Source organism: Mustela nivalis (assembly GCF_964662115.1).
Source record: "Mustela nivalis genome assembly, chromosome: 2".
NCBI lineage: Eukaryota > Metazoa > Chordata > Mammalia > Carnivora > Mustelidae > Mustela > Mustela nivalis.
The window spans coordinates 186,703,385-186,729,218 of record NC_139021.1 but is presented as its reverse complement, the minus strand read 5'-3'; the positions used below and the strand labels follow the sequence as shown (position 1 = coordinate 186,729,218).

General features: G+C 61.1%; 1 protein-coding gene and 1 long non-coding RNA gene across 5 annotated transcripts in view; one reads left to right on the top strand and one right to left on the bottom strand.

Moving 5' to 3' along the window:
- Window positions 1-21,624, bottom strand: part of KNDC1 (kinase non-catalytic C-lobe domain containing 1) — a 60,637-nt gene extending 39,013 nt beyond the window's left edge. For all 4 annotated transcript variants that reach the window (XM_082721573.1, XM_082721574.1, XM_082721575.1 and 1 more), the window contains exons 1-6: window positions 21,461-21,624; window positions 14,117-14,315; window positions 13,427-13,485; window positions 2,973-3,119; window positions 2,508-2,625; window positions 684-1,342 (exon numbers count right to left, since the gene is read on the bottom strand). In XM_082721573.1, the coding sequence (XP_082577699.1) occupies window positions 684-1,342; window positions 2,508-2,625; window positions 2,973-3,119; window positions 13,427-13,485; window positions 14,117-14,315; window positions 21,461-21,547 (1,269 nt within the window). In that variant the 5' untranslated portion in view covers window positions 21,548-21,624. The remainder of the gene's footprint in view (window positions 1-683; window positions 1,343-2,507; window positions 2,626-2,972; window positions 3,120-13,426; window positions 13,486-14,116; window positions 14,316-21,460) is intronic.
- LOC309860086 lies at window positions 15,687-17,403 on the top strand. Its single transcript, XR_014309144.1, has 3 exons — window positions 15,687-15,716; window positions 16,192-16,345; window positions 17,373-17,403. It is a non-coding gene; the product is annotated as an uncharacterized lncRNA (long non-coding RNA).
- Window positions 21,625-25,834: the final 4,210 nt, after the last annotated feature.

Below are 25,834 nucleotides of genomic sequence, written 5' to 3'. Positions count from 1 at the left end.
AAACTAACGCGAGTGTTGGGGTGCCTGGGCGGCACAGTCCGTCAAGCGTCCGGCTGCTGATTTGGGCTCGGGTCATGATGTCAGGGTGACAGGATGGAGCCCCGCGTCGGGCTCCATGCTCAGCGGGGAGCAGGTATCATGCCTGGTGTGGGGCCCAGTGCAGAGACTGAACCTATGACCCTGAGATCAGATCAAGAGTAGGGTGCTCAACCAACCGGGCCATTCAGGAGCCTGCTCCTGACTTTGAGATACTTAGGAGAAAAAGGCACTGCCGCCGCTGGCCACCGGGCTGGGGAACAGAGCAGCAGAGGTAAGCCTGCCGGCCTGGGGCTGCCGCGCCTCCTCCTGGGAAGGCAGCTCCCTGCACACTCCTTTGGCAAGAACATAACCCCGAAGCAGGGGTGTGTCTCCTTTGGTGAACGTGTGGGGTGTGGGGCAGCTCTCATGGACACCCCACCTCCAGGAAGGCCGCAGGAAGGGCCTGGCCTGGGACAGCAGCAGGCTGTACCCAGAGCTTCCTTCAGAAACAGACAGCTTGCTCGAAACTGGTAAGTCATGGAGCAGGAGTGACGGTGAGGCTCCTCTCCGTGCAGGAGACACCAGCACCGCATGTGAGCCGCGGACTGAGTGCGTGCACGCATGCGGGCCCCTCCTGGCATGTGGCGGGAACCGCTCTCACCCACCTGCTCTGCCGTGGCGCTAGCCGGCTCCCCAGCTCGGCCCGCTGACCCCTCCTCAGCCCTGCATGTCTTGGGCTCTCGGCCGGCATCTCCAGGGTCTTCGCAACGGGGTGGGGCGCTTTGCTCCACCGGGCTCCGACCCAGTGCCCCACACGCCCTGTCCCCACTTTGGCTGGCGTCTCCGGGTCCCCCTTGCTGGAGCTCGGGCTCCCGCCCCGGCAGCAGTCTGGAATCGGGCTCTGACTTGTAGCTGGAAAGGCCATTTTTCCCATCTAGAGAGGCCTTGCTGAGGTCTGGAGGGAAGACTTGGGGTATGGGTGGCTGGTTCTTGGCGGGGGTCAGCATCAGGCAGAGGGTGCTGGGCTCAGGGCCATCGGGCGGGAGCTTGGGGAAGGTCTGCACCTTCTGCAGGCACCTCCTCTCCGTGTCGCCCGGGGGGCGCTGGGAGTCCAGGAGGAGACTGGCCAGTTGCTCTCCGTTTCTCACGGGGGCTGACAGCAGGGGCTTGGAGGGCTGGGCAGCAGGCTGCTTTGGGCTGCCCTGGGCTTCTTGGGCAGGGCGCTGGGGCACGCTCCCTGGGTCCACGGCTTGGCCCCCTGTTGGCCTCCTGGGCCCCATGCTTCCTGTGGCTGGCTTCCCACTCCAGGCGCTCTCGGTGACATCTGGACAAAAGCAAGGTGACTGCTGCAGGGGAGGCGGCCGGGGACCTGAGCCCAGGGTGGGCATCCCCAGTGACTGCACCTGGTACCAGAGGGACGTAGGCGCCTCCCCTGCTCTCCTGGGCCTCCCTCCCCCCACAGCACTGGCCCAGAGCCACCTTCATCTGCATGACCTGGCTGATTCCAACTACGGAGGCTCCAGGGGCCCCTGGGCTCCCTGTGCAGCATGCACACCCCCCCAGGGTCTTCATAAGGTCATCCAAGCAGCTTATCCAAAGAGCCTTTGCTTTCTAGTACGATCACGAGAATGCTGTCCCCAAAGGAAGACACGGAGTCGGGATGCAGCCGCCACCCTCCGTGGACGCAGCTCAAGACACACGGGCCCTCCCCACCACCGCCCCTTGCACAGACGTCTGTGGTTTCCGTGGACGCAGCTCGAGACACACGTCCCTCCTTGTGGCCTGCAGCCTCTCCCGGGGGACTGCTCTCTGCTGCCCGGGGGAGCTAAGCCTCAGGCCACTGGGGCCTGCTGCCACCAGAGGCTCCGTGTGGCCGCCCTGAGGGCCCTCTAGGCTCCCTGCTGCAGGCACGGCACAGACACTGATATTTGTTCAAAACGCGATGTGAGACCACGCCGGAGCCCCACGGGGGACAGGAACGCCCAGAGGTTTCAGCAGCAGCTTCTCCTGTGGAGAAGTGACGGGCCCGTCAGACACCGGGTGGTGCCGGCCAGTGGGAAGGAACGGCACAGTGTCGCTGGGCCCTTGTCCCGACCTGCTCACGGACCCGCACGGAGAGGTGCAGGGCTGCTCACGTCTCAGCACGACCTGTGCTCCACCCCCAGGGGCCCAGGTGTCTGCAAAGCCTGTGCAAGGTGACTGGGAGCGAAGGGGTCTGTCTGTGAGCATGGCTACAAAATGGGTGTGCATGGGAGAGTGTTGTGCTTGTGCACAAGTGTGTGTGTGGACAAGTGTGCACGTGCACCAGTAGGTGTGAAGGACTTTGCCCTTTCACATATGCTTCCGGGACTATGAGCAAGTGACTGTGAACATGTGTGCCCGTGGGGCACGTGTACATGAGTGTGGGTGTTTACACGGTGAGCACGACGGCATGCACACACGTGTGTGTGCATGTGTGTGTGTGTGTGACTGTGTGTGCAAGTGCTTACCTTGAAATGTTCCGAAGGACTCGATGGAGAGCACTCTCCTCCCGACGGCCGAGAGGCTCCGGCAGAGGCGGCAGGAGGATGTGGACAGCATCTTCTCCTCACACAGCGCGATGATGGCCTGCACACGTGTGCAAAAGCTCAGCGCGGGGAGCCCTGCCCTCTGGAGCCCACCCCCTCCATGTCTGCTTTCTGGCAAAGAAAAGCTATGTGTCCCGCGATTATGGAAAACCAGGCCATTCTTCTAAGCCACCCTCTTCACAGTAATAATGTATAATAAAAGGTCAGGTTCTTCTTTAAGCAAAATGCAATGCCACCAGGTCCCAGCTGAAGAAGAGCCCGTGCACCAAGGGGAGAGGTATGGGGGCAGGAGTGCCCCGTGTGTGTGAGTGTGTGTGTGTGTGTCTCCCCGGGGCCCCGGGGCTAGAGGGAGGGTCTCAGGTCTTCGCCTTGAGGGTGATTTTGTACCTCGAGGTCGGGCCGGTCCCTGGGGTCTTCTGCCTGCATCCGGCTCAGCAACACCTCCAGGTCTTGGCTCAGCCTGGGCTCCAGCTCAGGGTCAGTCACGTACTCCAGGGCCACCTTCAGCGTGGCCCCCAGAGAGTAGATGTGAGCCTGCGGCCCCAGAAAGCTGATCAGTGCCCCGGAGCATGGCTCGTCCCCACATGGTCTCTGCTCCACTGGCCTGGGACACGTGTTTTGGGGGACCCCTGCTCCTGATGGCCCATGCGGCACGGCCAAGGCAGTGCCTCCCCCACCACGGTGACTGTGCCAACACGAAGGCAGGGGCCCTGTGCCTGTGGGTGTGGGGTCTGTGCAGGCCTTGCTGCACTGACCAGTGGACACCCCCCGGGCTTCCGGCTCACCCCAGCCTCACCCCAGGGTGCGTAGACGCAGGACCCCCACCTGTGATGGTGGCCGTGTCTCCGAAGGGCAGTCTTCTTTCTTTAAATCTGTGTTTCTCTGATTATGAATGAGACTGAGCATCTGTTCTTTGCTATTCACGGTTCTAACTTTTCCTCCTTATGCTCACTCAAGGGCCTCGCACGCCACCAGGCTGTTTCCTGTTTGGGGCGCACCTCTGGCACACCGGATCCGACCGCCGGTCTGGGTGCCACACATATGTTCTTTCCATTTGTCACTTAGCTTTTGATGTAGTTCATTCGTCTTCTGACATTCAAAAATTCTCACGTTTAATTGGTGAAATCAGACCTTTTTTTCTTTAGCTGTTCTTAGGAGGCTCTTCCCTACCCCAGATTGATAAAAACATCTTTCTTTTGTTTCCTCCCATATTTTTTATACGTTTTATACATCCAGCTCTAATCCATTTGCAATTTGTCAGTGTGCTGGCATGTGGTCAGGATCTGGGTTTGTCTCCCTTGTCGTGGAGAGCAGCCCCGGAAGCATTTAGAGGATGTTCTGCCCTCCGCCACTCCTGGTCCTGCTGGCTCCCCCGGGACCCCGGGGCCCAGCGGGCCTCCCCTCCTCTGATGCTGGCCCAGGTGTCTGTCCTGTCCAGACTGTGCTATTTTAATTATAGTAGTGCCACAGTGTATTTCCGTATCCTGAGGACAAGCTGTCCCTCTTTTTCCCTTAGAAAGTTGGATTATTTTCACTTTTGTCTGGTTTCAAAGCACAAATATAAATTCTCCCATTCCCATTCACAAAATAAACCATAAATGGTTGTGATTTTATTGTAATTGCATTGATAATGCAGAATTTGGGAAGGATCAACTTCTTACAAAATAAAATACTTAGGATGTCACCAAGATGGTCAACAGGATGTCTTCTTTGACAACAGTTCAACCTCCACTCACAGCCAAGAGCCCCTGTGTGGGGTCTGTGTGAGCCAGTGCCTCATGCTGAGGGACCCGGCAGGAATGTTGCCCACCTATGTGTCAGATAATAGGAAAACAGACGGACTTTGGTCCTGGCCATGGACCCTACTGCTGGACTAGCCCGTAAAGAAGAAAGGACTCAAATTAATAGGATCAGAAGGGAAAGAGGAGACATTACAGGTAACACCACAGAAACACACAGAGTCTTAAGACTACTGAGGACAACTGCATACCAACAAATGGGATAACCTAGGAAAAAATGGATAAATCCCTAGAAACATACAACCTATCAAGACTGAATCATGAAGAAATAGAAAATCTGAACAGACCATGCATACTAAGGAATTGAATCAGTAATCAAAGACCTCTCAACAAAGAAAAGCCAGGACTGGATGGTTTCTCTAGTGAATTCTACCAAACCTTTAAAGAATTAATACCAATCTTTCTTGAGTCTTTCCAGAAAACTGAAGAGGAAGGAACACTCACAAACTCACTTTGTGAGGCCAGCGTTACCCCGACGCCAAAGTCAGATAAAGAACCAAAGGACGACTACAGAGCAAATCCCTGATGAACAGAGATGTAGAAGTGCTCAGGAAGACATCAGCTAACTGAACTGAGCACCACATGAGAAAAATGTACACCATGGTCACGTGGGTTTTATCCCTGGGTTGCAAAGTGATCCAACTGACCTGCAAATCAGTCAACGTGATGACTATATTAGTAGAATGAAGGACAAAAATCACATGATCATCTCAATAGACGCAGAAAGACATTTGACAAAACTCAGCGTCTTTCATGATAAAAACTCTCAAGAGATTAGGTATAGAAGAAACAGAACAAAATCTCAACATAGCAAAGGCTGCATGGGACAAGCCACCAGCCAGCATCACAGTGGGTGGTGACAGGGTGAGAACTTTTCTCTAAGATCGGAACGAGACAAGGGTGTCTGGTGTTCCCTCTCCTATCAACACAGCACTGGAAGTCCCAGCCAGAGCAATCAAGCAAGAAAGAGAAATAAAAAACACCCACATCAGAAGGGAAGAAACAAAATTGTCTCTATTTTCAGGCAACACGGTCTTACATATAGAAGACCCTAGAGACTCTGCCACAGCTCTCTTAGAACAGATCAACAAATGCAATAAAGTTGCAGGACATAAGGGCAGCATGAAGAAGTCAGCTCTCTTTCCACACACAAACAGCGTAATACAGGAAAAATAAGTAAAGAAAACAATCCCATTTACAATAGTATCAAAAACAAAAAAAATAATTAGGAATAAATTTAACCAAGGAAGTGAAAGTTTTGTGCACTGACAAGTTTAACACTCTGGTGGGAAGACGTGCCGCGCTCACGGGCTGGGGGGTCTAGAGTCTGCAACGTCCGTACCTCCCGAAGTCATCTCTAGATTGAATGCAATCCTTATCAAAGTTTTGGTTTTTCACCGAAAAAAGCATTTTTCACAGAAATAGAACAATCCTAAATTCATATGGAACCACAAAAGGCCCCTAAATAGCCCAAGCAGTCCTGAGAGAGAAGAACAAAGCTAGAGGCACCACATGTCCTGAGGTCAAACGACCCCAAAGCTACGGTAACACGAGCAGACCAGACTGGAAGAAGAACAGACACGCAGACCACAGGAACAGAATTGAGAGCCCGGAAATAAACTCTTGCTACACAATCAACCAATATTTGACAAGGGAGCCAGTGATGGTCAATGAGGAAAGGTCGGTCGCTTCACCATGTGGTGCCGGGAAAACTGGACAGTCACCCGCAGGAGGATGAACGTGGACCGCCTCACTCCACCTACAAAATTAACTCGAAATGGGTGAAGGACGTGACGTAAGACCCCGAGCCATAGCACTCCCGCAAGAAAACACCGGGAAAAACCCTAAGACATTGGTCTTGGCAATGACTTTTCGGACGTGACACCAAGAGCAGAAGCAACAAAAGAAAAACAAGTAAGTGGGAACGATGTCGCGCGGCAGAGGAGACGGGGGGCCGATAGAATGGGGGAAAGTATTTGCAAGCCATCTGTCTCAGACGGAGTTAATACCCCAATTTAGAAGGAACTCCTACAACTCAAGAGCAAAGAAATAATCTGATTAAAAAATGGGCAGAGGAACCGAAGAGACACTTTTCGAAAGAAGACGTCCAGATGGCCAAGCAGACGCGAGAAAAGATGCGCGGCGTCACTCGTCCTCAGGGAGACACACGGCCCAAGCACGAGGGGACGTCACCTCCCACCTGTGGCTGTGGCTTTACCAAAAAGACAAGAGACAATACGGTGAGGATGTGGAGAAAGGGGAGCCCTGCGCACGGCTGGAGGAAATGCAACCTGGTGCCGCCACCGTGGAAAACAGCACCGAGGCTCGCCGACGTTACAGACGGAACTACCACACTCCCTGGCAATTCCACGTCTGGGTCCATACCCAACGGAAGTACCATCAGGGTCTCAGAGATGTGTGTGCGCCCACGTTCGCCGCAGCTTTATTTACAAGAGCCAAGACGTGGAAGCAGCCCGTGTCAGCCTTTGGATGTATCGGTAAAGCGGTGCTGTCTAAGGGCGTCTGGGGGGTCAGTCGCTAAGCCTCTGCCTTCGGCTCAGGTCATGCTCCTGGGGGCCTGGGACCGAGTCCCGCATCGGGCTCCCTGCTCCGCGGGAAGCCTGCTTCTCCCCCTGCCTGCTGCTCTCCCTGCTTGTGCGCTCTCTCTAATAAATAAAATCTTTAAAGGAAAAAAAAATGAAATGCGGTCTAGAGATACCAGGGAATCCGATTCGGCTGTGAGAAAGGAAGCCTTTGAGGGCATTACGCTGCATGAAGCGAGTCTGACAGAGAAAGAGAAACACCGTCTGATCCTCCTTCTGCGCGGAATCTAAAAACGCCGAACGCACAGACACCGTGCAGGGCCGGTTGCCAAGGGCCGGGGCTGGCGGAGACGGGGAGGCGAGTGAGCTCCTGGTGTCGGACGCGTGGCTCAGTGACAGGGCCCACGACAGTGCAACGGGTACTGTGAGGCTGTTCAGAGCGGAGACCCCAAGGGTTCTCTCAACGAAAAGAAATGGTGACTGCACGACGAGGTGCTAACTAACCCACCAGAAGGGGGAGGTTTGCAAAGCACAAGCGTATGCCGTCGGTCTGTGCAGACTCACACCATGTTAGAGGTCAGCTGCGTCTCCGGAGAGCTGGGGGGCGGCTCAGGGGCGGCTCAGGGGCGGGTCTGTGCCCTTGTCTTGCATCTGGGTGTCTCGTCTTTGGAAACGTGCTGCACTTCACACTTCCGGCCCTCCTGCCGTACCTACTCCCGACTCTACGGTTGCTGCTGATATGAACAAAACCATCTCCTCTCCGACCGGTAATGACCTACACAAAGAGAAGCTTCTTGTTCTGGGGACGCATGTTGCTTTCAGCTGGCCTCTCAGGTCTCTTATTCTCTGATTTCCCACCGGGGTCTCTTAGACTTCAGGCCCACACACTTGTCACCCACAGACAGGGCAGCCCTGCCCCCGACCTCCCGCACCTGTCCCTGTTGGTGTCCGGCCGCTTGCCCAGGGCCCGTGGGCCACTACCCCACCTCTCACAGAAGACACCGAACCCCCAGCCTTGGTCCCCATGTGGAGGGCAGCCTGCCCGCCCTTCTCACACACTGACCTTGCCGATCACACCCCGGGTCCCCTGCCTGGGCCCCCACACAGCCAGTGTCCGGGGCTTCCCGAGGGCGCCAAACTGAAGTCCAGCTGCGGCACGGACTTGGGGCGGACGCCATGTCTTAGGGACCCTGCTGGCGGCTGATGCTTGCGGTGGAAGGAAAGGTGAACCCTATGAGCCCCCAGGTAGGGCTCCAGCCGGGGCCGAGAGCCTGCCCTGAGCACCACCCCATCTCAGCCCTGAGAATAAAACCTGCCTCTGTTCCTGCAAGGTGAGGGTATCTGCGTCTGCCCTTTACTCCCCTCTAGGAACAACGGTGCCATCCGTCCGGTCCCCAGACCATCTAGTCATCCGGCCATCGACCCACACACACATGCATCCAACCACCCAGCCGCCCACACGCCCATCCACACGTCCACCCAGCCGCCCACCCATCACTCCGTATCTGCGAGAGACAACACGCCGACAAACACACTCTCACTGCCCGTTGGATGACGCTGTTCTCGACGCGCTGCCAACGCAGGCACCTCTGCCCCTCAAGGCCTTTGCACATTCCCTCCTGTCTGTCTTGGGAAGCCCTTCCTGGTCTGGATCTGGCGAACCCTCCTCACCCTTCAGGTTCCAACCTGAACATCACTTTCTCAGAATGGCCTCCAAGGACTTTTGAGCTGGACGTGGACCCTGTCGTCTCCTTGAAAGACCACATCCTCCTCTCTCAGGACCCAGCCCACTGCCCACCTAAAGCTCGTCCCCCGGGAGACCATGAGGCCCACGGAGCAGGAGCCCACCTGCTCTGTTCCCTGTGAGGCCTGGCACTCACGTCGGAGGACGAGGGACAGTCCTGGTGGGTGGGGGGTGTCGATGTCCTTCTGGAGCCCAAAGATGCTCACGGTGAGTCCGTGAGGGTCAGGGGCTTGCCTGGGGCAGGCCTTCAATGCTGGCCATGGTCATTGTTTCAGCTTTGGGGAACGAGCCCATCTCTGAGGCATCCTGGGCAAAGGCTGGCATGTGCAGGGGTTGGTCCAGGAGGGCCGGCTTCCACGCATCTGGGGATTTGGGGAGCCTGAGGCGTCGTCCCAGCAGTGGGTGGGGCTGTGGGGCGGGGCCACGAGGGGGCATTCTGGGTGAGGAATTCAGGAAAATCGCTCTCTATCTTTGCCTCCCGGTGGGAGGACAGGGGGCAAGGGTGGGGTTCAGTCTTGACACGGCCAGCAGGCTCGGCCTGGCAGGCTGCACTCCTGCCACAGTCCAGAGGCCCAGAGGCCAGGGCCAGAGGTCTCCTAGTCAAGCAGCAGGGGCCGACCCTGTCGGGAATGCCCCAAGAAGACACATTTGCCGCCGTGGCCCTTGGGCAGGGGGTCGAGGCCCTGGGCTGCGGGCAGGAACGGGCACCTGAGCAGACATGGTAAGTCCATGGGACACGTCCTGGGTCTCCAGAGGCAGCTTGGGGGGGTCCTCACAGCCCCAGGAACAGACACTAGAATGAAGCTAATCCAAGAGCAGAACAGAGACCCTGGGATCATGGGCCCAAGGGGGGACGCATGCAAACACTGGGCTCAAGGCGTCAGCACACCCCAGCAGGCCCTCTGCCCATGTCAGGTAAGGAGGAGTGCCAGCTCCGTGGGTGGAAAACCCAGAACATCACCCACTGGGAAATAAGGCGACTCACAGTGGGGCAAGGGCAGAGTCGGGACACGTTTAAGGCTTGGAGCCGCCCCTGGCTGCTGCGGACAGGCAGGAGTGTGGACGCCGTGGCTGGCCTGCCCGGCCCCGCGCCCCGCAGGGAGCCCGCGTGCTCTCTCTTCGTCCGTGCGGGGCCAGGGCTGCTCGGCCTGGGAAAGCACGTGGAGCCGCACGCTTGTGACCGTGTGTGTCTCTGTGCGCACGTTATGTCTCCAGAACAAGTCGGGAAAAAGTCAACCCCTTCGTGAAGAAATCCCTGGGAATGAAATAAACACTGGGAAGTGGAGGCTGGTACCAGTGCCCCTGGCCCGGTGGGCAGGACACAGCCAGACCCGTGTTTCGCGGGAGACGCACGGGCTTGGAGAGAAATGTTCATGTGGAAAGGAAGCAGCAGAGCTGAGCTGACTCGTGTCGGGCGGGACTTGCCGAACTCAGAACAAGGAGAAGAGAGTGAAAATGAAGCCAGTGGAGAAAGAAAACAAAGACGTCGGGAGAGATTGTGCGGCACGAGGTGGGGTCTTTGAAAAACGAACCAAGGGAATGCCCGCCGGCGAGCCTGACAAGGACAAGGAGGGAGAATTTAGGTCCCACAGACAGCACGGCGACCAAGCGGCAGCAACTGAAAACACAAGGAGAAATGGGCCAACTTCAGAAACCCACAGTTTACCAGAAAGCTCTCGGCGAGGAACAGAAAACGTCGCTCCCGCCACTCCAAGTCGAGCTCGCACAAAAGCCTTCCCTCCGAGGACCCAGGTGTCCTGATGAGTAAGGGTGACGGGACCTCGGGGACAGGGCGCCCCACAGTCGCACGAGCTCTCGTGAGCAGAGGAGGGGAAGCTTGGGGCGCTCGCACGGCCTGGGACGGTCCTGCCCCGACGTGGTCAGACACGGCCCGAGACGCCGCAGTAAGTGTCTGTGGGGGGACGTGACCTTGCGCTGAGCCGCTGCTTTAGGTTTTTCTAAGCAGGAAGGAGGGAATTAACGTCAGAAAACAAGTTCGCGGGGCCCCTGGGGGGCTCAGGTCATGCTCTCAGGGCCCTGGGACCGAGCCCTCCCTGCTCAGTGGGGAGCCTGCTTCTCCCTCTCTCTGTGCTGCTCCCCAGGCTTGTGTTTTCTCTCTCTCTCTGACAAATAAATACATTTAAAAAAGAAATTAAGTATGTAAATATTAAAAATCTTAATGGTCATTTCAAAGGATGCAGAAGCACTTTCATAACGCCGGAGGTACGGCCACGGTAGAGAACTGGCCCAGAAGGGCCTCGCATCGCCGACACCGCCCTGGCTGGGGGAGGGGTGCGGGGAGACGCTGCTGTCAGAGCCCCGGGCCCCGGAACAGGAGGCGCGCCCCCCACACCGCACTGCTGGCTGCAGCGCGGCTCCCGGGGCAGACAGCGGGACGGGGAGCAGCAACAGGACGCAAACTCTTCGCACGGGCTGATGGCTGGAGAGAAAGACCGAAGAAGCTACGGAAACAGTAAACGGATTCAGCGCGACGGCTGGACGGAGGATTCAGGTGTTACGGGACCGTGCGCCACAGACGAGCAACAAACCAGAGATGACCACCGGGTCAGCGCGTAAGCCGAAATGAGCAAATTCCCGAGACTCAACTAGTGAAAGGCTCCAGACCCCGACGCAGGGCCACTGGGGTGCTGAACGGAGGTGGTGAAGGGGTTTATGTAGAAGACCCGGCCCTACAGAGCCCTTCCTCCCCAAAGGGATGCAGAGTGCACGCCCGTCCAGCAAATGCCAACAGAGCTTTTCGCGGCACTGGGTAACTCATTCGAACATTTATGCGCAAGAAGAAAGACCAAGGGGGCGCCTGGGGGGCTCCGTGGGTGGGGCCGCTGCCTGCGGCTCGGGTCATGGTCTCAGGATCCTGGGATCGAGCCCCGCATCGGGCTCTCTGCTCAGCAGGGAGCCTGCTTCCCTCTCTCTCTCTGCCTGCCTCTCTGCCTGCTTGTGATCTCTGTCTGTCAAATAAATAAATAAAATCTTTAAAAAAAAGATTAAAGACCAAGGATAGTGAGAATATTTCTGAGGAAGAACAGGGGCGGGCGCCCTCCCAGGGAGGTGCTCGGTCTGGGGCTGGGCTGGATGGGCCCTTCCTGCTGCCGGGCCCGTCACGTGTGTGCCCGCGGCCAGCACCCGCGGGAATGGGCACCCGCACAGGAAGGGAGGAGCAGGGTCCTTACCTCCCACTGCTGAGAAAACTACCGTCAAGCAGTTCGGCTGTGAAGAGCCAAATTTTAGAATTCCTGGTAGAAAATATCGGCAAACCTCCATTAGAGCTCAGGTTTCGGAAAGCCTCTTAATGTATGAAAACCTGTTCTGTATGCTAACGTGCAACGGCTGACCGTTGGTTTTAAGTGAGCCCGGGTCTGTGTGTCGCAGGGTCTGTCTCAGTTCCAACCTCCGACACAGGCAGGCGTAACCTGCACCAAGAGAAGCTCTCGGCCGCCCGGTCATTTCTGAGAGGCGAAGGGTCGCGCCGGCTGCAGACACAACATTTACCCTCTGACTGCGGGCGCAGATACAGGAGGAGAACACCACAACGCCACGGAAGACGGGGAGAAGGGGGTCCGCGGCACATGCCGACGGGAGAGTACTCAGGGGCAGCCTGCGTCCGAGACCGTGGAACAGCGCCTGCCCCACTGCGTGGCCGTCCCGTGGCGGGTCCACACCCGGGAGGGGCTCTGGCCCAGATCGACCGAGGGTGCGCAGAGCGGCACTAATGCCCCACGAGCTGTGGGCTGCACGTGACCCTCCGCTGGGTTCAGACGTGTCGTCCAGAAGCACGTCCAGAACTTTCCAGAGAAAGTTCCAGAAGATAACACGCAGCGACACTCTTCTTAGAAGGTGGGAACCAGCACACACCCAGCAACACTGCTGTTAGGACCAGCCCCGCGGCACGGAGGTGGGTGGCTTAGGGGGACCTTCCTTAATCCCGGAGTTCGGTTCCGTGCTGGCTCTGGACTTGGACAAGCAGGTGAACCAAGGGAGTTTGTGCACGGACCAGGGCTGGGAACCGCCACAAGCCAAGGCCCCAGGCTCTGGTTCTGGCCCCGGAGGCCAGGGCATCTGAGAGGTCTGCTCCACCAGTGACCCAGGGCCCTGGGGTCCTGACCGCCCCGAGCACGGACCAGGCCTATGCCAGCTTATTACAAAGTAACGCGGAGTCCCGGAGGAGCCGACCCTAAAATTTAACCTGATGTCACTAAGCTATTGGGTCTTCCTAGGATTTTTGTGTTTGTAGCGACTTGTTCGCAACCGAGTTCTTCTCTGTCCTTCTCAGGCTGCAGGTTCCGCGGCGAGGTCCACTCTGGGCGCCCCCTGCCACGCTGCCCGGCCTGCACACAGGGTGTCCGGGGGGGGGGACGACCTCGGCCCGGAGCGAGATGGTCGTGAATGCTCCCCCACAGGCCGCGTGTCCCCCAGGCGCCGCCACCTACCGCCCGGCTCTTTCCTCGGGGACGCCGCGATGCCCGCCCGCCGCCACTGGCAACCCCGGGCACTTCCAACCTGCTACGCGTAGTCAAGTTCGCACGCGGGAAACACACTCAACAACAGTAATGACAAGCGCGTCCAGACGCCAAGTTGCCGCCGGGGACCCTGACTCTGACAAAGGGGGGTGCTCCGAAGGCGGCCCCCACCCCCAGCCCGCGCCCTGCACAGAGGTGCCCCCGCCACAGCGGCCTTCCCCGTGTCGCCTCGACGGCAGCCCGGTGAGGGTTGTGGGGCCCGGCTGCTGCCACCCACCTCAAAGGTGTTTCCGGTCACATCGAACTCCGGAGGAACAAAGGCACCCTCGGGGTCATCTGGGGAAGGAAAAGAGAAGGCCTCGGATCGCACACGGACAGGGTCCACGGTGAAGAGGAAGCCCGCCCACCCAGGGTCAGGAGCCATGGCCTCCTGCTCACCAGGGGCCCCGTCCTGCCCCCCGACCTCCTTCTGTCCTGGCGTCCCTGGGGACTGCGTCGAGCGTCGGAGGAAACGGAGCAACGAGGAGCCCGCACGCTCCCTGGAAGCCGTCCAAAGGGGAAGCAGAGGGTTTTCCCGGCTCCCAGAAAGGGGACTGGAGGCACAGGCTGCGGGAAGTCGGGCCGTCTGCTCAGGCCCTCCCTGGAGCAGGGCAGGGGCTGTGGGAGTCCTGGAGGCTGGGCAGCCAGTGGGGGCCTCCTGCAGGGCCACCGTGCCCTCGGCTTCATGCCCCACAACCACTCACTGCGGGCCAGTGGCCCAGGGTCTCCAGGGCATGTGGGCCCCTGGCAGGTCCCCTGCAGGAGCCGGGTGACACAGCCTGTGGGGACCTCCCACTCCTCCCTCAGCGCGTTCTTGGGGCTGGAGACACCACCAGGGTGGCCACTGCAATCGGGGACGGGTCGGGACCCTGTGTCCCTGGTCTCCCCGCGGGTACCTTCTGCCACCCCTGTGCCGCCCCGGGCTCACCACTGAGCTGCTCCATGAAGCACACGTTCCCGCTCGTGTTGAATGCCAGAGTGTCTGGCGTGATGCATAGGGTCTGGAAGATGGCCGTGTGGGCGACGCTCCTCATGGACAGGCTGCACTCCAGGCACACGGCCCACGCCTCCTGCTCGCTGAGGCCGCGGTCCCGCAGGGAGAGGATGTCGGCCAGGGACACGTTCTCCTGCCAAGACAGGCTGCGGCTGAGGCAGGTCTGGGGTCAGGCCCGGGCGCAGCAGGCCCTCCTCCCCGGGAAGGGCCTGGCACCATGGCGCCTGCACGGATTCTCGGGAAGCAGACAACGCGCGGCAGGATTTCACTTCACATCAGAAACAGGGCTGTGGGCAAAGCCGCTAGAAAAAAGCCACCCACGGAGTCACCCTCCGCACTGTCCCCTGGATGCCAGAGGCCACAGAGCATTTGGCAGAACAACCGGTGTGTTCTTGGGAGACATGTTCACTCCGGGGGCTGGGACCTAGCTCCTGGTCCCAGAAATCACGGCCTCCCCGCGGCCCCCGTGTCCAGCTGGGCCCTGTACCCCGACCCCACCGGCTCACACACGGGGCTCAGTGGGCCTGTGGGGGTCTTCGCTTCTTTGGGTTGTCACAGACGGGCGAGGTGGTCACCGGGGGAGACAGAAGCACATTCGTGCCGGGAAAGCTCGCAGCCCAGCCGACGTGGGGTGAGCGTTCGACAGAACCCGGGACACACAGCGACATGCGGATGGGATGACGGAGCGGCGGCCCCGACATTAGCTCGGGCAGGGCACACAGACGACCCGACGTCACCATGGTCCCTCCCCCAGGGCCAGACCCCAGGCCTCCCTGTGACAAAGGGGACCCAAACATGCACAAGTGCACCTGAACCTACACACGGATGCATGGTCATGCGCACACACACCTCCCGGGCAGGCGTGCACATCGGGACGCACCAGGTGGACACACACACACACACACACACACACAGCTCTCCCACAGTCGCAGACGCATAGCTCACATGTGCGCACACACATACGAGTTCCTGCGCCCTCCGTGGTCGTGCCACACGGCCTCACGCACACGCAGACACACGCACACGCTCACAGCCGCATGTTTACGTAAATGCACAGTTGTGCATGCCCAGACGCCCACACACTGACTCACACACACTCCCACGTGCGCTCACACTGTGCATGTGCCCCGAGGATGTGCACACACATTCTCACATGAGACACCTCGGATCTCCAGGCCCGAAGCTGGCCGGCGGTTCATGCCCCGGTCACCTCGCTGTGCCTGTGTGTCTCTGCTCCGCTGGCCCATGGCGGCCGGGGGAGCCAGAGCCTGGAGGGCGCACGCAGGTGGGGTCAGGAGAGGTGGGGGGAGCAGGGGCGATGGGGCAGAAGCCCGAGCTCCTCCTGCCCCGCCTCAGCCGCCCCACCGCGCCCCGCACACAGGGCTGTTCTCCGAGCGCGGCCTAGCTGTCTGGTCGGGAAAAGTCTAGCTCGAGCCGTCGAATCTCTCCCGCCTGCACCGCGGGCAGGGATCCCCACAGCCACGGGCAAGGGGACAAGGAGCCGCGGGAAGGAAGGAAGGAAAGGAATCGGAGGGTTAGTCTCATGGCGTCTCGGCTAAGCCTCGGGGTTCAGCAGGGTGGGGGGCTGGGCGGGGCCCCCGGGGCCTGGGTGGTCGCGTGCCCATGCGGCTCGGCACAGGCCACCGCCTGCTTCCTCCTCAGAGCGCGCCACGGGCCCCGTCAGTGCCCAGGCCTTCCAGGGCTCTCCGCGGGGTAGGGGAGAAGGAGGGACAGCCCGCTGGAAGCTGCTCCAAGAAGGGGCCCAGGGTTCACGCGGACAAGAGCAGAGAGCCGCTCGCCGGCTTCCCGCAGCGCGTGGCCCTGTGAGGACGGTGGTCGCAGCTTGGAAAGCGAATGAGAGCGTAAAGCAGACGGGGGTGTGCAGGCGGCTAGCAGACCCGAAAACCTCCGTTTCCACTTCCTGGCTGTGTTCCCGGGGGTCATGGATAAAACTTCTTCCCTTCCCTTTTTTTTTTTTTTTTTTTAAAGATTTTGTTTATATTTGACAGAGCGAGCGAGAGCGAGAGGGAACACAAGCAGGGGGAGTGGGAGAGGGAGAAGCAGGCTCCCCGCTGGGCAGGGAGCCCGATGCGGGGCTCGATCCCAGGACCCCGGGATCACAACCTGAGCCGAAGGCAGACACCTAACGACTGAGCCGCCCAGGTACCCCAAAAGGTCTTTCTGATTTGGCTCAATCTAGGGGACACTGTGCACTATTTGGGGACTCCCCAGGGTGCAGGAGAGCCCCATGGTGCCTGTGGGGTCTCGTTAAGGAGATGTCTAGGGAGTGCGTACATATGCACACACTTGTGCACGCAACACACCCATGTGCACACCCATGACCATGCACAGGCACATAGAGCACACTGGCCCCACACACACACACACACACGCACACCCGCACACACACGCGGCCCCACACACGCACGTGCACACGCATGAGGCCCCCCCCCCACAGGCACGCACTAATAAACGACCCAAAGACCCCGTGGTTTGTGCTATTTAGGAAACGCACGCTAGCCCACACTGCGTCGGAGCCCGTCCCCACAGCAGGGCCTTGCTCACGCCGGCTGGTCTGCCGGCACCGGCTGCATGCACCGGCCCCCACAGCTGTCGATGCGCCGCCCAGAGAAGGGAGCCCAGGTCAGGGGTGCCCATGGGGCATCTCATGGCCCATGGCATGACCTGTTCAAGGCCCCCCCACCCCGTCCTGCTGAAGGATTTCCCTGTGAGGGGGTGCCTCATCCTTCCCAAAAGACCTGTAGCCCCCAGCACCTGTTCATGGTGGGGCATCTGGACAGGTGACTGGTCTGATGGGTCCCGAGTCACTGCTTCTGGTTCATGGCCGAGGCCCCCACTCACAGACAAGATGCTCTTGGCCCCTCCAGAGCCCAGCTGTGACGGGAAGGCACAATTCAGCTGACGTGGTTCCGGGACAGAGCTGAGATCTGCCACTGGCTTTCCTGGCACAGCAAGGTTGGGGGGTGGTCTCACCACGTGCTTGGGCACCCTGAGCCAAAGACTCCCTGGTCACCTGTGCTCTGGGACCTGAGACCCCTCCGTCAGCTCACCCAGAGGACTCACCCTTCCTTGCCCGAGTCCGTGGCTCTAGAAGGGTGGGCGGGATGAAACTCAGCCGGTGGGCTGGCCGGGACAAGGACGAGAGACTGGGAAGCCTGTGTCTGCTCAGGGTCCCCGGCCCATCTCCACCAGAATCCCAGGAGACGTCCCTTGCCCTGGCCACCCTGACAGATGAGAGCCGTGCGGGCATCCTGCACACCTGTGCCCACCTCCGGACCCAGAGGTTCAGCCGCGCTGCCAGGTGGGCCCCACACGCCCCGGGACGCAGACCCTAGTGACCCTCCAGGGCCTGGGGCAGGATGGACAAGAGCGTCCCTGCTTGTCATAGACATTTCAGAAGCAGGTGACGTGCTGCGAGCAGTAAGGCTGGTCACAGCGCCCACTGATGCCTGTCTGCAGCCTCACCCGTGGGGCGCCCACACGCCCGGCACCCGTGACAGCCCGTGGCAGGCCGCAGGCACCGGGACTGCTCACACTGCAGCTGTCCCCTGCCACCGCCAGCACAGCCTGACCTTGTCACTGCTGGGCAGCCTCCGGTGGCTGTACATCCTGGGTGCAGACCAAGCCTTCTGGGCGGGCCCCTGGGTCCTGGAACCCCACCCACAGGGTCCTGGGTTCCCGTTCCCCAGGAACGTACCAGCTGGGTGGGATGTGGGGTAGGCCTGAGGTGGGAGTCGCCTAAGCTGCAGTCCTTGCAGGACAGGAAGACAGTTGTCCTTCCCTAGAGGTCCTGCAGGCACAAGCTCCACCCCGCCCGGCCGGGAGGAAGGGCACCCCTCCTCCGCCGGTCCCTGGGTCTCAGAGGCGAGCGTCAGCTTCCCACCGGAGGACCCTTGTCTGCTTATGGCAGAGTGTGCCCCGCCAGGAGAGTCTGGGCCTCGAAGACACCCCACTGCCCCTTGTCAGAGAGGGCACGGGAGCCAGGGTGCCCGCAGGGACGCGCAGGGACGCGCAGGGACCCCGGACGGCTCTTGCGGATCTCCCGTGTACTCTCTGATGGTCCCGTCTTCAACCCTGCCGCACCCTAACAGGACCTGCCCCCCGAGACACGGATCACTGCCGAGAGCAGCTGACACTCTCCAGGCCTGCCGGCAGCTTCCTCCAAGGGGCTGGACCCCCCCGCCCGGGGAGCTCTGCCAAGTGCCCTGCTGGGGGCCTTCCACTGGCCCTAAAGTGCCCCCTCCACCCCCAAACTTCGCCCACCACGACGCTCTCCTTGGGCTCCCAGCTGTCTGCTGCCCTGTGCTGTCTGGCCAGGGGCCTCCTGTGGACCCAGCGGGGCACCGCGGGAATATCTGTTTCCTCACGGGACACCCTGGAGTTGTGGGCCCGCCCACCTCCAGATCCCTGGGCCCGGCCCAGCGCCCAGCCCACAGAAGCGGGAGAGGTGCTCACCGAACTTCAAAGGGACGAGAATACTCCTTAGACCTCCGGGGAGTCTAGGGAGCAGGAGACAGGCCCCTTTCTGGGTCCAAACCGGTGCGCCACCTTCATCCCCAAGCCCGCTCCTGTCCTTGTCCCCTGAAGGCCCCTGGAAGGGGCGCCACCGGCCTCCAGAAGGCCTGCCCCCCCAGCCGCTGCTCTTCCTGATCCCCATCCCTGTCCTTCGCTGGTGCCAGGGCAGCCACACGGCCCACAGGAAGCCAGAGAGTGGGCCGGACGACGCCCTCCAGGACCTCGGGCCCATGCGCCTCGTGCTCCGGGGTGACCAGCTCAGAGAATTCTCCAGGGCTTGCACCCGGAGTGCAGCTGCCAGGACGTGGAGCGGCCATCCTCCAGGCCACCACCAGACCCCAAGCTGCTTCCCAGAGAGGCTGCTCCACGCACACGCACTCTGGCGGGGGGGCGTCCGCCGGCACACCAGTCCCTGCCGACGCGGCCACCGCCCGGTGTTGGTCCTCGCCGACCGGCCTTGTGCAGAGACCCCCGCCGTCAGCGTCTTCCGCGTTCCTCGATGATGAAGTTGAACATTTTTCATGTTTACTGGCCACTCGGCTCTTCTCCAGGGTTATAACCAGCGAAACATTCCAAGGGGCTCCTGGGCAGTGGTGGGGGTGAGCATAGGGCCCCGTGTCTTGGCCTTGCTGTGCAGTCGGCTGTGATCAGCTGTGGAACTGCAAACTCCTCTGTCTGTGTCCTGGGTCTGACACCTGCCGTCCCTCCCTGGGGAGCTGCCCTGAGTCTTCTCCGGTCTGGCTCTCTCCAGGGAGCTGCCCTGAGTCTTCTCCGGTCTGGCTCTCTCCAGGGCTTGCACCAGCGTGGCCCCCCCGGGTGACGATGCAGGCTGCCTCCCCCTCCCCTTACACAGGAGCTTTCCGGAGGCAGCCGGGCTCTACAGGGCTGTAGCAGCACAGTCACGTGTCTCTGATGGAGATGTAAAACCTCCAGCACCTGCTGAGCTCAGTGTGTGCAAAGTCTGAACCAGGTGTGTTTGCAGGTACAGGACATCGGTCAAGCTCCCAGGCTTGAGCTTCGACGGGCTTCCTGTTTTACGGGATCATGCCCAAAGACAGTGCCTCTGTCCCCCAGAAGAGGTGTGAGAAGTTCGAAGGGCCCAGCTGGGCTCTCCCGGTGGACGCTACTAATGCAGTGGCTTCCCACTTCACCTGGAGGCCCCAGTCACAGGACGGGGGAACCCCTCAGCCCTATATACTGTGCACAGCTAGGGGGCTGCTCCGACCCAGAGGGGTACGAGGGAACCCCAGCTCAGAGAAGGCACCAGGGCACACAGGAGTGCCAACCATGGGCGGGGATCTGGCTTTGGGTCTGGGTCCTGGCTCTGCTGCTCTGTTCACTGGGCACGGGCCGCTGACTCTGCACGGGGCACACAGATGGCCCTCAGAGGGGGCTGGCTGACCTAGCACGGATCTGCAGAAGAACTGCCTTCTACACCGGCTTCGGATGCTGATTTCGGAGGTGAGTCTCTAACAGATATGCTGAAATGTGTTCTCTGGGGGAGACTCCGAGGGCTGTGGGCTGGGCACGCCCTTTCATTTTCCATCGAAGCCATAGAGATGCCCAAAGCTCTATTCACGCTCTTGCTTCTCCCCTCTGCAGACTGTCACCAAATCCAGGCCACCACGGCGGGCGTAGGAGGGAGCAGGCAGCAGCAGCGGCCCTCGGCTGGCCGGCCGCCGGCGCCCCGGGGCACACTCTGCTGCCCGGGACAGCGCTGCCCACAGTGTGACCTCCGTCCTTGCGGCCGGCTCTCCTCTGAGAGTGGGGGGCAGAGGTGGAAGACTGTGGAGACTGCAGCTGTGGCCCCTATGAGCCCCTCATGCACCAGGAGGCTGGAGGCCCTGTCTCAGCCTTGGCACCAGCCTTGCCCGGCACTGGAGGGTCTTCACCAGCACCATCTGGCTGCAGCCCCTCCCACGAGCATTGCGTGATGCCAGCGCTCCTCAGCCATGGGTGCAGAAGCCTGGAGACCAGGCCACTCGCCTGCTGGAAGCTTGGAAGGCCCTCCACCCAGACCTCATAGCCTTGGGTCTTTCTGGGGGTGGCTGCGTCCTCTGGGGGCTGGCAATCCCACGGAGGAACCTGCCTTGTTCATTTGACCCCAAGCCAGAGCCTGTGGGGCGCGCCAGGGAAGCCAGAGCTGCAGGCAAATGGGTTCTGCGGGCAGCAGTCCAGTGAATGACCAGCAGCTCCAGTGAGGGAGGCTGCTGGTCTCTCTGAGCCTTGGGTAGGGAGATGCCTCAGCACTCAGGATCCAGAGTGGAGGCCCCTGCTGTCCACTGTGTGCAAGAAGCAGCCCTCTGTCCTGGGGGGCTTTCTGGACCTCCACCCCAGCTCCAGAACCTGAGGGCTGGATTGCGCTCTGCTGGCTGGTGCCTCCCACTGACCTCCCAGGGCGCTGGCAGGAGGAAAACAGGATCCACCTCCTCCCCCTCACGACGCTCCAAACCACACTGGTCCATCCAACATTCACAGTCCGGAGCTCCCAGCCCCCCAGCCCACAAGGCATCAACTTCTTCAGTGACCACCCACCCACTGCTGTCCCAGGGGGCGTTCCAGGGGGCCTGCCCGCTCCAAGCGAGAACGTTCAAGGCCGGTGGGGGTTGCTGAGAGTGGCTGCCAAGACCTGGGCCCGGGGTAGGGGCCTGCGAGGGGGGGCGGGGGCGCCCTCCCCCGGACTCTGCCGGGAAGGCGGGGAGGGGGCGGGGAGCGGGTCCCACCGCGGGCGCCGGGGCTCACCTCGTCCTCCGGCAGAGTGGGCAGCGGCTCGAAGTCGTAGCCCGCCAGGTCCTTGTCATCCTCCTCGTACAGCTCGACCGCGTCCATGGCCTGCAGCCCGCGGGCGCGCCGGCGGCGCTCGGACACACCCGCGCGGGGGCCTCGGCCTTGCGGCGGGGCCCAGGCTGCGGCTGCGGCTCGGGCTGGGCTCCGGCTCCGGCTCCGGCTCGGGCTCGGCTCGGGTTCGGGCTCGGTTCGGGTTCGGGCTCGGTTCGGGCTCGGCTCCGGCTCGGGCTCGGCTCGGGCTCGGCTCCGCTGGGGCTCGGGCTCGGCTCCGGCTACGCGCGCCCCGCCGCCATGGCAACGCGCCCGCCCCCCGCGGCCCCGCCCTCGGCGAGCCGCCCGCGCGCCTGCCGCAGTGTCACCCGAGCGGGGACCCGGCGCCTGGGAGGCCGGGGGTCCCCGCGCTCGCAAGGCCTGGCTCAGCTCGGCGGGCGCCGCGGCGCGACTGGGGCTGCGCGCTCCTGGGGACGCGGCCCCTAATGCGGGCGGCGCGGAGGCGGCGGCCTGTGCGCGGCGGGAGCGGTTCGGGGCGGGGCCCCTCGTGTGCCCTGAGCGACGCCCCCGCCCCCTGCCGCTGGGTGAGCGCCCACCTGGGCCCCCGAGGCCGAGGGCCGGGCGCACGGCTGGGGGCACTGCCGGGGCGGGGGGGGGGAGGCGCCGCTCTGGGTGGGTCGTGGACGCTCCGCGGGGGCGCTCCCGTCCCTCCCCCGCCGCCCCGGGGCGGGGCTGCCGCAGTCCTCGCGGGGGTGGGGGGGTGGCGGCTGCAGAGGCGCGCGGGTGGGGGTGGGGCGGGAGACCGGGCAGGGCGGGTCTGAGCAGGGGGGGGCCTGGCCCGCCTCCTCCTGGAGCGAGGGTTCATGGGATGTAGGGAGCAACAGTTAGGGTTTCATTCTGACCTTGCCAGGCAGCCTTGGGGCCAAGGAGACCCACACACCCGACGACGCCTGCCCACATTCAGCGGCCCTGCTGTCGCCCCATGAACCCCTTCGTTGTTCCGCTTATGGTCCAGTGGCTGGATTCGGTTCAGCAGCGTGTGAGCCTTGCCCCAGGCTGGGCCCGTGGTTGTCTGAACATGCAGGGTACTCTCCCAACCCTGGCAAAGGCGGCACCCCTACCCGCTCTTCCACAGGAAGTGGACTCGGTCCTTCCGCGCTGCCAGCAGAGCTCTGGGTCAGCGGAGGCTACGGGCCAGGCTATCAGTTTCCTCGCTCGCGGGCCCTACCCTTGCTTGGCGGGTACACAGCAGGTGATCCGTAAACGCTCCTTGTGTGACTGAGCCAGGGCTCGTGGCAAGGCGTGCAAGTCCAAGCGTTCACTGGGACATTAATTCCCAATACTTTGTGCTTGGGTCCGGTCACAGTGACCCTGGGCCCTGGCATGTGACGCCCAAGCGTGTGGGATGCTCAAGTCACTGGAGAAATGGGCCTCGAGCTGGTAGCTGGGCAGTTGACCTCGTCCTGTGCGAAATGCCGGTCCCCGAGCCCACCCAGGCCAACTAGGCAGAAACTGGGTGCCACTTCCCTGCTTCTGGGCGTGTGGATGCCCAGAGCAGCAGCAGGGTTGGGTGGAGGAACCGGAGAGAAGCCCGGTTGTCTGATGTGGGCCACTGTCTGAGCTGTCTCCAACTCAGGGCCTCAGAAGGAGGTAAGAGGGCCCTGGGGTGCCCCCTGCCCTCGGACCCCGTGCCCAGGGCTGAGCATTCCGGCTGCAGAGTCTGCCTGCTGCAGGGCTGGGGGAGTGGGCTGGTGAGGCCTGGGTGCAGCCGGCCTTCTTTCACCGCCCAGCCCACGTGCTCCTTGTTGAGGCGCGAAAACCGACCTGCGGGGACCTCATGGAGATGAGGTGGGCTTTGTCCCCTGGCTCTCCGGTCACTGTGCACCTGGTTGCCGGTGCAGGGTCTGGGGGTGGGGCTTAGGCACTGCAGGGGAGGGGCTAAGATAACCCATTTCTGAGGAGGGGCGTGCTGCCGGTATTCTGGATCTAATGACAGGTCGTCTACTTGAGGAAAAGATGCATCCGATTTGGGCAAAATGCAGCAGAAACAGGTGGTTGAGGTGCGTGTTTTCCATCTCCTGGGTCGGGCAGACTGCTGCTCCACACTGCACGCGGGCCGCACTGCACGCGGGTCCTTACCCTCTGCTTTCCCCGGAAGCTTTGTGCTCCTTGGTCGGCCTGACTCTGCGGCGTCTCCCCCTGCAGCCGGGTGGGTCTGAGGGCTCGAGGGCTCACTTGTTCTCGTGGCAAGCTCTGGCCCAGGAGAGGATCTGGTGTTCGCCTGGTGTTCTGGGGCCTCGGACAGCGTAGAGGCTTCGTTAACGTGGCTGGGTGAGGCAGGACTCTGAGCACCAGCGCTGGTCTCGATTAGGCACTCCGGGTCTTCCCAGAGCCGATGAGCCCGCGCACGAGAGAGGACAGCCCGGCAGGCCCTTGGTGTCCATTCAAAGTTCACTCCCGACCCAGTTTCCAGCAGTGCCAGGATCCTCACAAGCAGACCCCGGAGTGGCCTCCGAGCGTTGGCCTCCGTGCCTGCCCGCCGCGCCTGCTCCCCGTCCTCCCGAGGACAGTCCCGTGGTGTTGGAGTCCTGCCCTGCAGTCTGAGGCTGCGACGTGGTGGTGCCGCAGTCCGCTCGGTGGTGCTCCCTGACCCGTCTGAGCGTGCGCTGCCCACCGGTCTGCCCTACCTCACGTCCCTGCGAGAGCCGTCCTTCTGCAGACCCTGGCCTGAGCCGCCCTCCCCGCCTCTGCCCCTGCCCTCCACAGACCTCGCTCCTGATCGGGGCCGGGACAGGACGCCCCAGACGGGCGCGTCTCCTGCAAAGTCCAGTGCTCGTCTCCAGGCCCTGGTCCTTCTCAGACACAGGCAGGACTTTGCTTCACTCTCTGAGCCGCGGGGCTTCTGCAGGGGCGTCGCTCCCATGTATCGCGAGCAGGGGCTCCCGGCGACCAGTCCGCGGCTGACGCGAACAGGGTGGGGGTCTTGGCTCTCCTTTCCCCGGATGAATTTTGAAAAGCTGTCAAACTGCTCGCACATTTTGAAGTCAACATTTAAATTTTGTAAGAAATCACAAATGTAAATAATTGCCAGGCGTGGAGTTTCCGGTGTGGTAAATATTGATATTTTGAAGTAAAGCTGTTACTCTTGTCAACCTATCCAAGGAACTAAATACCAACATGGTTTTTGGATTTTCATTTTCTGTCTAAGTAAGCTCTGCGCCCGCCGTGGAGCTCAGACTCACCACCCCAGGGCAAGGAGGCCCCCCCCCCGACAGGCCTGAGCCAGCCCGGGTCCCCACGGAGACATAGCTGCGACACCCGCCGTTCGTCATTTTAAAAAAAATCATGTACTTGTTGTCTGCCAGTCCACAGCGTTCATCAGAGTGTTTTCCCTTAAACTTATGATAGACCTCAGATTTTGGCCAGAATTTTTCCTGCAGTAATAACTGCTCAGCTTGAAAGACTCTCTAGATCCCCATCACACTTCTTTGCAACAAATACATATGCAGGTTTTCATCAAAAATTCAATACATAAAAAAACAAACTTTTTTTCCCCCAGTGACCGTAAAACTTATTTTACAATCTTGAAGTCTTTTGGTGAAGTAAATGACATGTTTGTCCTGGGGATGGGAATGCACACCCGAGGACTGTGGACCACTGCCGCGGCTTCTGTTGGGGGAGTCTGAGCCCTGCGCTGTCACTCTGTGGTTCTCACTCTGGCTGTCCCTTTTTCCATAAAGACAGACATCATATTGTGTTATATATACACAGCATTTATTTCCAAAAAAGGTCACATTCACAGGTGCCTGTGGTTAGGACTTCAACAGGTCATTTTGTGGACACCGTTGGACCCACCACAGTGTCCTTCGAGCTGCCCCTGGGACCATGAAGACCTTGTTGGGACCCCTGCGAGCCTGTTTGCTGGCCTGGGAGCTCTGCAAGGGCCAAGGGCAGCACAGTCCAGGGCTGGAGTGGGGTGAGGGCACAGCCTCAGGCTCGTGGCCAGCCCCCCTGTCGCTTGGGGCAAGCGCTTGGGCTCGCTGTGCACGTGTGTTCTTCCACTGCGGCTGTGAAGGCTTCAGAGAGCAGCCTTCGCCGGAGGGCAGGGCCCCCCTCGGGGCGGGGGGGGGCACGGGGATTGAGTGCAGCCCACGCCCAGGGGGCTTTTGACCCTGACCCGTGAGTGTCCGGCTTTGTGCTGTTAGGAGCAGCCCGGAGGGCCGTCCTGTGTGCTGTGGGCTGGCTTCCATGGTGGCCCAGGTGTGGCGAGGAGCTCCCCGAGGCTTCCCTGCCCGCCCGGTTCCCCGGCGGGGCTGCGGGCTGTGCCGCAATTGCAGG